Raw genomic sequence first — 16276 nt, forward strand, 5'->3', positions numbered from 1 at the left:
GTCTGGCTCCTGAGCTCACAGTAGTTTTCTTTAGAATCTGTGTACTTCGTTCTGCTCCCCTGCTGCCATCCCATGCTGGCCGTTATTCTCTCCCAGCTGCCTTCGTATATCAGCAGCCTCTTAAATATGTATTTGACCCTGAAGACAGAGTCATCTTTCAGAGATATAAATCTGATCAGATTTAAAATCTGAACTGGAGATAAATGGGTGGCTCTGTCGGTTAAGCTTCTGCCTTTGGCTCAGGTCATGATCCCAGAGTCTTGGGATCGAGTCCCACATCAGGCTCCCTGTGCAGTGAGGAGGCTGCTTCTCCCTCTGCCTGCCATTCCCCCTGCTTGTGCATGAGTGTGTGCACGCTCTCTCTCTCTCTCTCTCTCACAAATAAATAAATCTTTTTAAAAATAAAATCTATGAATTGTTTTCAAAGACTTCAGTGATTGGCTTTTGCCTACTTCAGGGTCTAGCTTCTTTTCCCCAAACTCTTCTCCCCCATTTCCCACATCTCATTTTCTCAACTCCAAGCTTAATGGACTTTTTCTTGCCCCCAATTTTCTGCAGAGGCTATTGAAAAGTCTTTCATCCCTTACAGTACTTTTACCTGGCTAATTCCTATTCATCCTTTAGAGTCAGGTTAGACATCGTTTCCTCACACAGGAAATGAACCAAAGACTCTAGATTCCCTTCCAGTATATTGCCATAAAGTTCATTTTCCTAGCAGAATATTCATGGTATATATTATAGTATAGTATTGTTTAAGGTTTGTCTTTTCTACTAGGCTTTAATTACTGATGTCAGAGACTTTATCCATTTTACTCACTGTGTATTCCTAATGCCTTGCTGGGTTCTTGGTATGTAGTATATACTCAATGCTGGTTGAATGATTTAATAAAAATGCACACAGCACAGAGACTCTTCCAACCAGATATATAATTCAAGTGGCCAGGTATCTTTATTGATTTGTTTTTAATGAATAACATGGATAGAAGTATGAATGTGCGCTAAAAAATTTTCAGAGGATACCAACTTGTATCATTTGTCCCCCACTTAGCATCAGCAACTGTTGGGTAACATAACCTAACCAAAGAAATAGCACTTGTGTTTACACTGTTGACCACCCTATTCTTGAAATTCTGATCTCTTGCTTGGCCCTGTAGGATTCTTTTCCGTGTCTTTGTGATCTCATTATTTCTTCTTTGCTCTGTATTCCTCTGCCATCTCTCATGAGGGCATACTCCTGATCAGATCAGACTTAACCTGCTGGGTTTTTTCCTTTTATAAATGGATTGATCTTTATAAATCTTTAAAAACAAATCCATGCCATTCTGTGTCTTCTATTACAATCACACATGAAAGTAATATATAAAGGATAAGACACTCTTGTCCTTTTTTTTTTTTCAACCAAAAACATCATTATTGTAAAATGTCCAATGATTTTCTTTCCAAATCATTTCCATATTATTAAAAAGACAAACAGAATAGTATTGTAGTCTTCTGTTACTTAGTTATTTTGTTCCGTTATCTGCTGTAAATAATCACCTTCCATAAAATTCTTTTTTCAGAATCTCCAGGAAATGAGTATTTTTGAAAAATCAAAATTAGAGAAAACTATTGAACATTTGACATGTATTAACCATCAGGTAATTTATCAAACTAGATTTGGGGTAAATTGTGTTACATGAATAACTTTTAATTATTCATTAAATTATTTTAATTATTCAATTATTTTCAATATGATCTGTGTTTTCAAAATTACAAAATAGTATGCTAGAGATGCTGTGTAACACTTGTTAGAAGTATATACTCTGGGGGCGCCTGGGTGGCTCAGTGGGTTAAGCCTCTGCCTTCCGGTCAGGTCATGATCCCAGGGTCCTGGGATTGAGCCCCGCATCAGGCTCTCTGCTCCGTGGGAAGCCTGCTTCCCATCCTCTCTCTCTGCCTGCCTTTCTGCCTGCTTGTGATCTCTGCCTGTCAAATAAAATAAAATAAAATAAAATATAATAAACTTAAAAAAAAAGTATATACTCTGAAGGCTGACTACTTGAGTTCATATCCTTCTCTGTCACCTATTCCTATAGACGAGCTACTCAAACTTTCCCATCCCTCAGTTTCTTTATTTGTAAAACAGAATGATGGTAGTACCTCTTAAGTTTTTGTTAAGATTAAGCAAGTTAGTACATGTCAAGAACTTAGAAGAGCTGCTGGCATGTTGAAGGCCCTCAGCAGGTGTTAGTTATTGTTGTTTTGTTCTTGTTCAAAAAGCAATACAAACATAGAGGAAAAAATGAAATTCATTTTCATTCCTCATTGCTTTCTCTAGAGATAGAATTTTTTAATCAAATTGTTATGAATACTGAGTCATTTTTTTTCTTGGTGTTTCATTTTGGCTAGTTTCCTTTACTGTGTCTTCAGTGTTTTTATTTACCATGTCTATGAATACTGTCATTTGTTTCTATCAACTTTGGTTTTGTTTTTTTTTTTTTTTTTTTTAGTCCTCCTCATCATGGGTTATATTTTTCTGATTCTTTACATGCCTGGTAATTTTGGATTTCATACATTGTGAATTTTACCTTCTTGGTTGCTGGGTAGCTTGTATCCCTATAAATACTCTTGAGATTTGTTCTGAGATACAGAACAAGTATCAAGTCAGAGGGGAATAGCTTGAACCCTTCCAGTTTTGCTTTTAAACTTAATTAGGTGGCATCAGAGTAGCATGTAGTCCTGGACTAATCTGTTTCATTACTGGGACAGAACTGTTTTGAGTACACTATCTATTGCCCCATGAATTATGAGGTATTCAAATGACTGATTGGACAGGAATTACTCCTGGCCTACATGAGCCTTGAGTATTTTTCCCTTTACCTTTCTATTGGTTGTTTCTCTGGCCTTAGGTAACTTCCTCTGGCACCATTTGTAGATCTCTGGAGCTCTTGTTTGTGCAGCTCTCTTCTAGTGTCTGCTCTGCAAATCCAAACTGCCTTGGCCTCTGTTGGCTCTCAGTTGCGTCTTCTGAACTTAGGGGAACCACCAGACTTCACCTGAGCTCCTTCCCCTGTGCCACAGCCTAGAACTTCTTGAAGCAGGAAGCTGGAGCAATTGTAGAGCTCATCTCATTGGTTTCTTGTCCCTCAGGGGTCACTGTCCATCACTGCCTGATGCTCAGTGTCTTGAAAACCATTGTTTCATGTACATTGTCCAATTTTTAATTATTTCAGGTAGAAGGGTCCAGCTTGTGCAGAAGCTGAAAGTGAAAATTAATGAACTGAAAAATATAAAAAATATATCTAAGGTACTAGAAGTCATTGGAAAGAGACTTAGGATGTAGGAAATGTAAAATAAGTTAAAGCCTTAGAGAATAAAGTGAGAAAGTCTAAAATATTTACTCAAAATTCTAGAAGAATGTAATAGAATGTGTGAGAGAGGCAGTATTTGAAAATAAAATGACTGTTAATTTTCTAAGTATTATAAAAACACAGGATTCTCTGATTCAGAATGCACAATGAATGCTAGAAGTATAACAGATTGCAAAGAACAGGAAAAAAAATCTAAACCATTTTAATAGAAATAAGCAATATGAGATTCTTCTGTATGTATTTGCTGGATCTTCAAAGAAAATATGATACAAACTTAATGAAAGACATTAAAGAAGACCTAAATAAGTGAAGAGATATATCAGGTTTTTTAAAAAGGTGACAGACATTATATTTATAAGAAGAATATAAATTCTCCCCAAATTGATCTATATAGAATTGATGTAGTTCCAGCTGGAATTCCAAGATAGGGTGTGTGTGTATGTAAATTGACCGTGGATTTTAAATTTTACATGGAAACAGAGCTAAGAATCCCAAAGAAATTTTAAAGGAGAGCATGGTATAGAACTTAACCTACCAAGTATGAGAGCTTTAGAGTTAGCAATTAATATAGTGGTAGTTCACAAGGATTAAAGGACAATGATAAAATCCAGTGGAGTGCAAACCCACAAAACCACAAACATACGGAAACTTGATCTGTCAAGAACTCAAATCAATGGGAAAAGAAAGGATTACTCAATAATTATTTCTGGGACAATTGGCTATTCATGTGTATGTATATGTATGTATATGTAAATTAAGAAGGAATTACATCCTACTTCAAATATACCATACCCAAAAATCAGTTGCAACCTTGAATGTTCAAGAAATAGCCACAGGTTTTTAAAGAAAATAGAGGAGATAGGGCACCTGGGTGGCTCAGTGGTTAAAGGTCCGACTCGTGATCCCAGATCAGGTCTTGATCTCAGGTCGTGTGTTCATACCCTGTATTGGGCTCCATGTCCAGCAGGAGAAAATCTTTTTTACCTTGGGGAAATAATAATAGTAGCAATTTATATAGCATTTACTTTGTTCAGGCACTTTCTCAACATTTTATATGATTTTAATTCTGATAACAATCAGATGAAGTAAATGCTAATATTATCCTTATTTCATGCATAAGGAAACTGAGGCAGGGTGAAATTTACCTAACATCACACAGGTAGCAAGTGTCCGCTGCCAGATTGTAAGCTCCTAAACACAAATGAAAGAAAACAGATAACTAGGACTACACTGACGAGAACTTTGTTCATAAAATTGCCATAAGTTGAGAAAACAGGCCACTAACTGAGAGGATTTGCTATATACATTTAACCTAAGAAAACAACAGAAAATATGAATTGACACTTCATGGCGGAAGAAATTACACATGGCTAACAAATATAAGAAGGTGTTCTACATCAGTAATAGAGGAAATACAGATTAAAACCATAGTAAAAAGCACTTCACATCCATCGGGGCATCAGAAATTAAAAAGGGGCGCCTGGCTGGCTCAGTCAGTAGAGCATGTGACTCTTTATTTCGGGGTTGTAGGTTCAAGCCCCAGGTTGGGTGTAGAGATTACTTTAAAAAAAAAAAAAAATAGGGGCACCTGGGTGGTTCAGTGGGTTAAAGCCTCTGCCTTCAGCTCGGATCATGATCCCAGGGTTCTGGGATGAAGCTCCGCATCGGGCTCTCTGCTCCTTGGAGAGCCTGCTTCCTCCTCTCTCTCTGCCTGCCTCTCTGCCTACTTGTGATCTCTGTCTGTCAAATAAATAAATAAAGTCTTTAAAATAAATAAATAACAAAAATATATTAACAAATTATAACACATAATTTAGCAAATACATGTAGGGTCAGGAAGTGCAAACTGGTATCTCTTTAGAGGATAATTTGGCCTTGCCTAGCAAAGGCATATTCTATAAGCCAGCAAATCCATTTCTATAAGAACTCTGGTTGGAGGTCAGCAAACTGTGGCCCCCAGACCAAATCTGGCCTCTAGTTTGTCTTTGTAATAAAGTTTATATTGGAACACACCCATGTTCATTTGTTATGCATTGTCTGTGGCTCTTTTTATGTTACCACAAAGTGGTGGCAGTCGACCACAAGGTTCACAAAGCCTAAAATATTTAACTCCCTAGTAGAAAATGAGAAACAATCTTGATATCAGTTAGGGGGAAAATAAAATTGTAATAATTCATAAGTGAAATATTACAGAGCAGTGAAAATGAGTGAACAGTAGCTGCAAACATCAGTATGCATGGATCTTACAAATACAGAGTCAAAGAATATGCAGTATGATTCTACTTATGTAGAGTTCAAAAATATACAGACCTAAACTGTATATTATTTAGGGATTCATATAGATATCGTATGCTAACAAAAAAGTGAGAAATGAGAAACACGAGACCCATGCTAGTGGTGGTTATGGTAGGGTTTGAGGGATAGGATTGGTGATTGGAGACTGCTCACAAGTAGTTTCAAGGTTCAAGTAATAGGTAATACTCTTAAGCCTGTTAATAGATACATAAATGTTCTTTTGTCCTTGTTCTATATATTACACATGTATTCTTGTTTGTACAAGATCCCAAGAAATTTTGAAAGATTTTTAATGCAAAAAAAAAAAAGGGCACCTGGGTGGCTCAGTGGGTTAAGCCTCTGCCTTTGGCTCAGGTCCTGATCTCAGGGTCCTGGGATCGAGCCCCACATTGGGCTCTCTGCTCATCTGGGAGCCTGCTTCCCCCCGCCCCCCGCCTGCTGCTCTGCCTACTTGTGATCTCTCTCCGTCAAATTAAATAAATAAAATCTTTTTTTTTTTTATTTCATTTCCCACCTCTTTATCCCCAAAACTACTACCTACAGTTCTAATTCCTCCTGGTGTTCACCTCCCTGTTTCTAAATAATGTGCTTGTAACGGCTTCGTCTAACTTGTCTTTCTTTATTGATTCAAGATGATTTAATGAATATCTGTGATGTTGGGTGATAACTTAGCACTCTTCCCTTTTTCTTCCCACTATTACTTCAAAGAGTTTTGCTGCATATTACACTTACCTTAGTAGTGACTGTGTATTATTATGATTTCTAGTGGCCCATGGGTCAGCCAGATGGGATAGTACTACTCTTGCCTTTTCTCTTACAGATCTTTTTCCTGGAATCAATAATTGCTTTTGTTTTGTTTCATTTTATTTTTTGTTACTTTTCTGTTTTCATTAAACCTGTCTCTAATTTTTGTCAAGAGCTCCAATACCTTGGGGCGCCTGGGTGGTTCAGTGGGTTAAAGCCTCTGCCTTTGCTCAGATCGCCCAGGGTCGTGGAGCGCACCCCCCCCCCCCCCTGCCCCGCTGCCTACTTGTGATCTCTGTCTTGTCAAAAAAAAAAAAAAAATCTTAAAAAAAAAAAAAAAAAAAAAGCTTCAACATCTCTACCACATGCTCAAACAAATCAGTTCTGTTGTTTTCAGTTGTGAACTATGTCTTCCTCTTAATTTCTCTGTTTTCTCCTATATTTATTCTCGTGTTTTCTTTCCTTCATTTTAGTATAGCACCTTCTTCAGCAGTTTCCTGGAAAAGAGTGCATGGGAGGAGGGTTTTTTACACTTCATGTCTGAAAATGCCTTTATTCAGATTTCACAATTGATTTATGATTTGGCTTGGTATATGGAAATCTAGATTAGAAAATTATTTTCACTAAAAATTTTGAATACTGTCTCCCGTTGTCTCAACTTTCTTTGAGATGTCTGATGCTATTCTGTATCCTAGTACTTTGTACATGTTTTTATTTCTGAAAACTTTTAGAGTTTTATCCTTCTTGTTTTCAATTTCTTGTGTAAGTTTACTGTACTATTTTTTCTCTCTCTGGCACGCTTTTTTTTTTTTAAAGTAAGCCGTACACTCAGCATGGGGCTTGAATTCATGACCCTGAAATCAAGAGTCACATGCTCTACCTACTGAGCCAGCCAGGCACCCCTCTGGAATTTCTATTAGTTGGTTTTCGACCTCCTAAAAAGATCTGAGGTTCTTATCCTTTCTCCCTTATTTTCTCTTTGGCTTTTTGTTCTTTCTGGGAGATTTCCTCAACTTTATCTTCTAACTTTTCTATTGATTCATTTTAAAATTTAGTTATATTTTTGGTTTCCAAGAGAACTTTCTAGAAAAAGGTAGGAGCACTCTGGGGTGTGATGCTCCCATTATAGATTTTCGGCCAGTCTCCTTGTTCTGCTCTTGACCCCAGCCCACCACTTGGTGCCTTCATGTGCTGAGTTTCTTCAGGGCAGATCAGCTATATGCTAACTGTGGTCACTTTAGATCAGTGTTCCTCAACTGGGGTCAGTTCTGGCAATACCTGGAGAATTTGCAGTTGACACAAGTAGAGGAAAAGATGCTTTTCATACTTAGAAATACTACTAGAGCACCTTCCCTACCCAACAGACTGGGATGCTGCTAAACACTCCTACAGTGTGCAACGCACAGGTCAGCCCCCCACAACCAAGGATTATCTGGCCCCAAATATCAGTAGTTCCTAGGTTCAGAAGCTTTACTTTAGATTATATCCTTCCACTCTGAGTCACTATTATATCTACTCTGTCTTCCACAGGTTATTGACATCACTTAACCATGGTTTTCTGTCTTGTTCTCTATGTCCTTATGTGTAACTTTCTATTCCTCTACTGTCATTTCAAGAGGGAGGGGGGATCAAATGTGTATAGTCAACAGTTTTAACTGGAAAACTTCTATTTAACACAAATGTTTCTTGGGTTTGAGTTTTGCCTATAGATTGTTATTCCATTTAGAATTTTTTTTTTGTATATAAAATAAAATAGAAATCAAACTGATTTTTTCTTCAATGAGTGGCTGTCCCAACTCTGTTTTTATTTTTATTTTTTTTTAATTTTTTTTTTAATTTTTTTTTTTAAGATTTTATTTATTTATTTGACAGACAGAGATCACAAGTAGGCAGAGAGGCAGGCAGAGAGAGAGGAGGAAGCAGGCTCCCTGCTGAGCAGAGAGCCCGATGTGGGACTCGATCCCAGGACCCTGAGATCATGACCTGAGCCGAAGGCAGCGGCTTAACCCACTGAGCCACCCAGGCGCCCCCAACTCTGTTTTTAAAGAGCATTTTCTTTTCCCACTTCCTTTAAAATGCTACCTTTTCTAAATTCATATCTGTACTTGTAATTGCTCATTCATGTGAAATCCACAGTTTAATAGTAGCTTGTAATTTATTCTGGTATCTCATAAATCCCCCACAATTTTTCCTGTTTTCTTAACTTTTTTTCTAAATGAACTTCAGAATGAAATCTAAGCCACCTTCCTTTTTTAAAAAAGGTTCTGTTAGGGGGCCTGGGTGGCTCAGAGGGTTAAGTCTCTGCCTTCAGCTCAGGTCATGGTCTCAGGGTCCTGGGATCGAGCCCCACATCAGGCTCTGTGCTCAACGGGGGTCTGCTTCTTTCTCTCCCTCTGCCTGCCGTTTCCTCTGTTTGTGCTCTCTCTGTCAAATAAATAAATAAAATCTTAAGAAAAAAAAAAAAGATTCTGTTAGGATTCTTACGGAAATTTTACTGACCTCACGGTTATTTCAGGAACTTTTAATACATTTCCAATACTCATATTTCCATTCAGAAACATGTTTTCTCTTTACATTAAATCAGGTTGTGTTTTATGTCTTTCAAGAAAATTTTAGTTTTTTATCTAAATCTTACGCATTTTTTGTTTGGATTACAGTATTTTCTGCTCTCATTTTTCTTCAATTTAGTCCTATGTACTTACTGTTTTTTAGAAATTCCTCAAAATGTTTGCTCTGTTTGCTAATGGTTTGCTAAGGATCATGTTTCTTCCTTTTTTCATTGCTGTTATGGGTATATTCCTTCCTTCCTTTCTTGCTTTTTTAAAAAATTTTGTATCTTGTTGTTTTTTTTTTTTTTTTCATTTCACTGATACTAATAAGGAGAGATAAATGTGTATGTCCATTCTAACATCTAGAACCTAAAGTATACTCATGACTTTTAAAGTATTGCTAAATAAATGTAATTTATTTCCTTAGTTTTTCTCTAGAAATATTATTAAAGAGTGCTTAAGGAAGACAAAACTGAGACATCTATTAATTTTTTAAATTTAAATTATAGCTTGAAGATGAAAAACATGATTTAAAGTCTGAAGTGTTAATAATGAAAGAAACAGTAGAGTCATTAGAGAACAAAGCAAAACTCCAAGCTCAAAAACTTAGCCATGTGGCTGGTGATTCATCCCATCGGAAGACAGAGATGAACTCGCTTAGGTAAGTTTATTGAAAGTTTTGTTATTTCTTTTCTGGGAACAAAAAGTGGCTATGTTAGGTTCTCAGTGGTGACATTTTGGACTGGATCTTTAAGCAGTGAAGGTTGGCCTTGCAGCAGAACTACCTGTGGAGATTTTGGAAAGTATGAATTTAAGGGTAGATCTCAGGAGGTTCTTATTCACTGAGCAAACCTGGGTAGGTGTTGAGTATCTCTATTTTCAAAGACTCTCACAGACTGATATGATTGCAGGCAAGTTTTTATACCTACTTCCTTCAAAAATTCCCCTTAGATACTTTAGATTATTTGTACTCCCTACTGTAGGATTGTGAAAAATTACAGAATTCTTGCTTATCATTGTCCTTTCCTCTTTCAAAAAATGTAAGTTCAGGATAATATGCATATGCAGAGTCTGTAAAGGTGATATGTCTAAAAGGTAGGAAGGTCAGTATGGAAGAATAGGCTGTAGCTATAGGTTAGAGTCAGGTTATGAAGAATATGGTCTGATAACCAAGAATGTCTGGATTTTACCTTATAAATATGGAGAACAAATTTTTAACCAAAGAGGTGATGTTATTAGCATGGATTTTAGGAAGTGAACTCGGGCAGAAATTGGGAAGATGGATTTGGAGTCTTAAGAGACTGATGGCAAACCGGGGAGACCATGTGTCTGGACTAGAAACAGTGACAATGAACTTGAACAAGGCTAGATTTAGGAAATACTTCTTCCTAAAATCAAAAGGATTGGATGATTTATATGAGAATGAAAGAAAGATACAGTAATGCAGAATGTGTTTGCCTTAGGAGACTGGGCTGTTGGTTAGCTATTAGTAAATTTAAACTACAAAACAGTAAAGGAAACAAATAGTCAACAGTTTCTTTCTGGACTGGGTAGCTGTAATAAGTAAAAAGACTTACGGTCAGAAGAAGGAGATCACTGAAGAATCAGAGAAGATATTCCTCTCTAAACTATGTTTGCAGGGGCACCTGGGTGGCTCAGTGGGTTAAAGCCTCTGCCTTACGCTCAGGTCATGATCTCAGAGTGCTAGGATCAAGCCCCGCATCGGGCTCTCTGCTCGGCAGGGAGCCTGCTTCCCCCCTCTTTCTGTCTGCCTCTCTGCGTACTTGTAATCTCTGGCAAATAAATAAAATTTAAAAAAAAAAAAGTTCTCTTTGTCAAGTATTAAAGAAAGAAGGTTGACTTAGTTATATATCTTAAAAAAAGTAAAAATAAATAAATTGTGTTTGCAGTAAGGATCATGAAAAGATTTTCAGATGCCAACATGACATTGGATATGTGAAACTAAATCAGTCATGAAATAATAACTACTTGAGATGAGAAAGAATTGTAGTAATGATTAGAAAGAAGATTGAAAAAAAAAAAGAAAGATTGATAGGGGCACTTGGGTGGCTTAGTTGGCTAAGCATCTGCCTTCAGCTCAGGTCATGATCCCAGGCTCCCAGGATTGAGCCCTGTTGAGCAGGGAGTCCACTTCTCCCTCCTCTGCCCCTCCCCTTTGTTCATGTCCTCTCACTCCAGTGCACACATGCGCATTCTCTCTCTCTCTCTCAAATAGAAGCTTAAAAAAATTTAAGAAAAGACTGATAAATTAGAACTGAAAGTGTTAGTAAACAGTAGAATGGATATTTCTGAAAACTGAGTTAGTAAAATAGAAAACAAACTCAAGAAATTCATCTAGAATTCAGAACCCAGAAGAGCAAAAAGAAATGATCAGAGAAAAGACACAGACTTGATATACAAACACTGAGAATTGTAAAATATATAGTAAAATAAACAGTGGGATTGAAAATCCAAAGAATAATTAAGAAAAGAAAAGCCTGGGTTTGTTCATAAGGGGGTCTATGATTATCAAACAAATTTAATAAAATAAGATCAAGAGTTCATTGTGTCTGATTAATTAAGGAATACTATTTTAGGGACTCAATATAGGGTATGCTCCTCTGACTACAAATCTTGATAAGTAAGACTTTAGGAAGAACTAAGGTGAAAGCTGCTTTTTTACTATTCTTTTGGTGAGTGCTTCATGAATCCTCTGGAAAGCTAGCTGAACGGGACCAGACTCTCTTCAGGTTCATATCTGTATTCAGCTCCAAAATATAGATACTATGGTATAATTCTGTCACCCAGAATTACTAGTCTACCTATTTCCCTACTATACTGACCTGACTAGCTTTGCATTTAATCCATTTTGCTTTTTCCCTCAGACTGTAGGAACAGCTCTCTTTCTTCACAGGAGGCCCTTCTCAGTCTTATAAGAAGAGCTTTCAGTGCCCTTTCTTGGATCACCTATCCTACAGATCCTTTCACATTTTTTTATTACAACAATGTCCTTCTCTCTTGTGAGCTTAATGTGCCACTTCCCTCACCAACACTGTGTTATAGGAAGGGACTGTGAAGACTTCACTGTCTCCCTGTACAACCTGGGGAAATTGCATGGTTCCATAACTTTATTTCGCTCTGACAGAAAAACTTATCTCTGAGAAAAGTTTTGTCAGTCACATTCTGCGTATCATTCTCCTAGTAGAACCATGAGCTCTAACCTTCAGGTCCAATCCAAAGCTAAACCCAATACAAACCATGATACCAAGCACTCTGTGGAAGCAAAGCACATTACCCAAACCTCATGCCACTGTCAATGTCATTAGTAGAGACCTTGCTGCCCCTTTAATCACATAAAGTTATCTTACTCTTAACAGGGAGACATTTAAGAAGCTGATACTCAGGGTCTCTTGCGTGGCTTATTTGGTTAAGCATCTGCCTGGTCTCGAGGTTCTGGGATCCAGCCCCACGTGGGGCTCCCTGCTCAGTGGGGAGCCTACTTCTCCGTCTCCCTCTCTCCCCGCTTGTGTGCTTTCTCTTTGTGTGTGTCAAATAAAATCTTCAAAAAGAAGAAGAAGCTGACATTCAGATAGATGAGGCATATGTTCCTTTTCATCCACCTGGTAACCCATTTTGTCTTTCCCATCCTGAGGCAGCCATCTTTAAGCAATTTCAGTGCCACGCAACAGTCTTTTCCATATCAGGCACAGTCTCTAATTGTTCAAATACAGCATCTGAGGATGTAATACAAAAATCCCTCCTTAAGACCCCTGTTAACGTTAAACAAATGACTCTTGTCTTCTTTGAATTTTAGCATTTAATGAGATCTGGCATTTAATGCCCCAATTCAAAACTCCATAGTGCTATAAAGCAACTTTGCTCTACCCAGGGAAGATGGTCTTAGTCCCTTGTTAGCCATCCTCTGGAGCTAGGGTCAGTTAACCTTTTCTGTAAAGGAACAGTCAGTATTTCAAATTATACACACCACCCAGTCCCTGCCTCATCTATTCAATTCTGCCTTTGTAGCACAAAAGCAGCTATAGGCAATTTATAAATGGAGCAGTGTGGCTGTGGTCCGTACAACTTTATGAATACTGAAATTTGAACTTCATATAATTTTCATATGTCACAAAATATCAGTCTTCTGTTGAAACTTTTTCAATTATGTAAACATGTAAGAATCTTACCTCTTGGGCCTTACAGAAACGGGTACCAGGCTGTAGTTTTGCCAGACCCTGCTTGAGAATAGTTTCCAGCCCAGTTAGACAACTGACTTTTCTCAATCAACCCCATAGTAAATAGCCTTAATCCTTACAGTTGCAAGCAATGAGGCTCTAAATGTTTAGATTCTTACGGCTGAAAGTACCCTCAGACTGTTTTCAGTTTACTTTAGTCTTCCGTTATCTTTTTGTACTTTTTTCAAAGCTAGAAGGCTATATACTTATCCAGGATCAAATAAATGCATTAGCAGACTTTCTTGGAAAGGGCTGCGACAACTCTAGTTGAAGTTAATATTATGGTAATGAGTTTCAGTTGTTATAGTAAGATTGAGGTATATTTAGACAACCAAATATAACTGGTCTCCCTTGAGAAGTTCTTATCTGTTAACGGAACTAAGAACCATTTTAGATATGGGAAAGAAGGTTCACAGACTCCTTTGAATGCCTAAGGAGTGTTTTCTGGCATGCTGACATTTTTTCTACAAAGACAGGAAGAGGAGCCAGAGCCTCAAGTGAGGACAGTGAGCTCATGGAGATGGACTTGGAAGGGCTAAGGGAAATTAGGGTTACCATATTCAAATCATCATCGTTTTGTAGAAAGGTAAAGAAAAGCCAGTGCTGATCCTTTTCCTCTCTCTGGCTCACCAAAGCATGATACTTAATAGTAGCCAACCTATCTCAGTTAGTGGTGGGCCAAAAACATAGACTCTTGGGAGACATCTGAAATAAAGAAGAGATCCCAATCTGTATGGCAGAGTAGGAGAATCTTGAGCTCACCTCCTCATACAGACTCAGCAGACAAGAGAAAGACTAATAAAAGGCATCCAGATTGGTAAGGAAGAAATACTATTTGCAGATGAAATAATGCTATATATAGAAAACCCCAAAGAAACCAAAAAACTGTTAAACAAAGAAATGAATTTAGTAATATTGCAGGATACAAAATATATAGAAATCTGTTGGGTTACTGTACACTAATACCAAACAAGCAGAAGGTAATATTAAGAAAATAATTCCTTTTATGGTTGCATCAAAAAGAATAAAATATCTAGTAATAAATTTAACCAAGGAGATAAAGACCTATACTCTGAAAATTATAAGACTTTGAAGGAAATTGGATGACAGAATAAAGAGAAAGATACACTGTGTTCACAGATTTGAAGAATATTATTAAAGTGTTCATACTTCCCAAATCAATGTACAGATTCAGTGCATTCTGATCAAATTACCACAAGCACTTTTTTACAGAAGTAGAATGAATAATCTTAAAATTTGTACAGAACCACAAAGCCCCAAGTAGTTAAAGCAATTTTGAGAGAGAACAAAGCTGGTGGTATCATGCTAACATTTTTTTAAACTAGACTACAAAGCTATAGTAATCAAAACAGTATGGTACTGGCACAAAAACACACAGATCAATGGAACAGAATAAGAAAGCCTGGAAATAAATCCACACTTCTTTTTTTTTTTCCCCCTTAAGATTTTATTTGTGTATTTGACAGACAGAATCACAAGTAGGCAGAGAGGCTGGCAGAGAGAGGGGGAAGCAGGCTCCCTGCTGAGCAGAGAGCCTGATGTGGGGCTTGGTGCCAGGATCCTGAGATCATGACCCAAGCCAAAAGCAGAGAATTAACCAACTGAGCCACTCAGGTGTCCCTAAATCCATACTTCTATGGTCCATTAATCTGTGGCAAAGGAGGTCAGAATATATAATGGAGGAAAGATAGTCTCTTCAATAAATAGTGTCGGGGAAACTGAACCACTTTCCTATACCATATATGAAAAAGTAAACTCAAAATGGATTAAAGACCTAAATGTAAGACCTGAAACCATAAAACTCTTAATAGTAGCCAACCTATCTCAGTGGAAACTCTTGGATATTGGTGTTAGCAATATTTTGTTTGGATCTGTCAGAGACAAGGGCAATAAAAGCAAAAGTAAACAGTTGGAACTATATCAGACAAAAGCTTTTGCACAGTAAAGGAAACCATCAAAAATGAAAAGGCGGCCTACTGAATGAGAAAAACATTTGCAAATCATATATCTCACAAGGGGTTAGTTAGTATCTAAAGTATATTAATAACTCATATGACTGAACACCAAAAAAACAGTTAATTAAAAAATAGAGGACATGAATAGACATTTTTCCAAAGAAGGTATATAAGAAACAAATGAAAAGATACTCAACATCACTAATCATCAGGGAAAAGTAAATCAAAACCACAGTGAGATATCACCTCAGGCTGGTCAAAATGGCTAGAATCAAAAAGACAAAAAGTTTTGATGAGGATGTGGAGAAGAAAGAATTCTCATGCACTGTTTGGTAGGTATGTAAATTGGTGCAGCCACTGTGGAAAACAGTATGGTGGGTCCTCAAAAAATTAAAAATAAATACCATATGATCCCAAAGGAAACTAAAGCACTAATTCAAAAAGACATATTCATTCTTATGTTTATTGCAACATTATTTACAATAACCAAGATAGGGAAGCAACCCAAGTGTCCATGGATAGATAAGTGGAAAGAAAATAGAGTTTAGAAAAAAAAGATATGGTATATACATACACAATGGAACATTACCATGAAAAAGAATGAGATATTGTCATTTTGTGACAACATGGATGGGACCTAGTGGCTCTCATACAAAGTGACAAAAGGCCAACAGGAAAGAGAAATAAGTCACAGGAATGTAAAATACAGCAGAGGGGATATAATCAGTAATATTGTAATAACTTTGGTGACAGGTGGTAACTAGACCTATTGTGGTCATTTTGTAATGTATTAAATGTCAAATCACAATGTTGTATACTTGGAACTGTTATAATATTGTGGATCAGGTAGAAAAAAAGCAGGGCGCCTGGGTGGTTCAGCTGATTTAAGTATCTGCGTTTGGCTCAGGTCATGATCCCAGGAGCCGGGGTTCAAGCCTCATGTTGGGCTCCTTGATCAACAGAAGGTCTGCTTCTCTGTCTCCCTCTACCTGACTTTCCCTCTGCTTGTATGCTTGCTCACTCTCACTCTCTCTCTCTGTCAAACAAATAAAATCCTTTAAAAAAAAAAAAAGGTTACAGGGGCGCCTGGGTGGCTCAGTGGATTAGGCTGCTGCCTTCGGCTCAGG

General features: G+C 37.3%; 1 protein-coding gene across 3 annotated transcripts in view; it reads left to right on the plus strand.

Annotated features, from left to right (window-relative positions):
• The window catches only part of CEP135 (centrosomal protein 135), a 76853-nt gene that overhangs the window by 37539 nt on the left and 23038 nt on the right, over positions 1-16276 (plus strand). For 2 of the 3 annotated variants that reach the window (XM_059384274.1, XM_059384284.1), the window contains exons 14-15: positions 1560-1637; positions 9448-9599. In XM_059384274.1, coding sequence (XP_059240257.1) covers positions 1560-1637; positions 9448-9599 — 230 coding nt within the window. The remainder of the gene's footprint in view (positions 1-1559; positions 1638-9447; positions 9600-16276) is intronic. The other variant, XM_059384294.1, reaches the window with a different exon arrangement.

Source organism: Mustela nigripes, chromosome 1, assembly GCF_022355385.1.
Source record: "Mustela nigripes isolate SB6536 chromosome 1, MUSNIG.SB6536, whole genome shotgun sequence".
NCBI lineage: Eukaryota > Metazoa > Chordata > Mammalia > Carnivora > Mustelidae > Mustela > Mustela nigripes.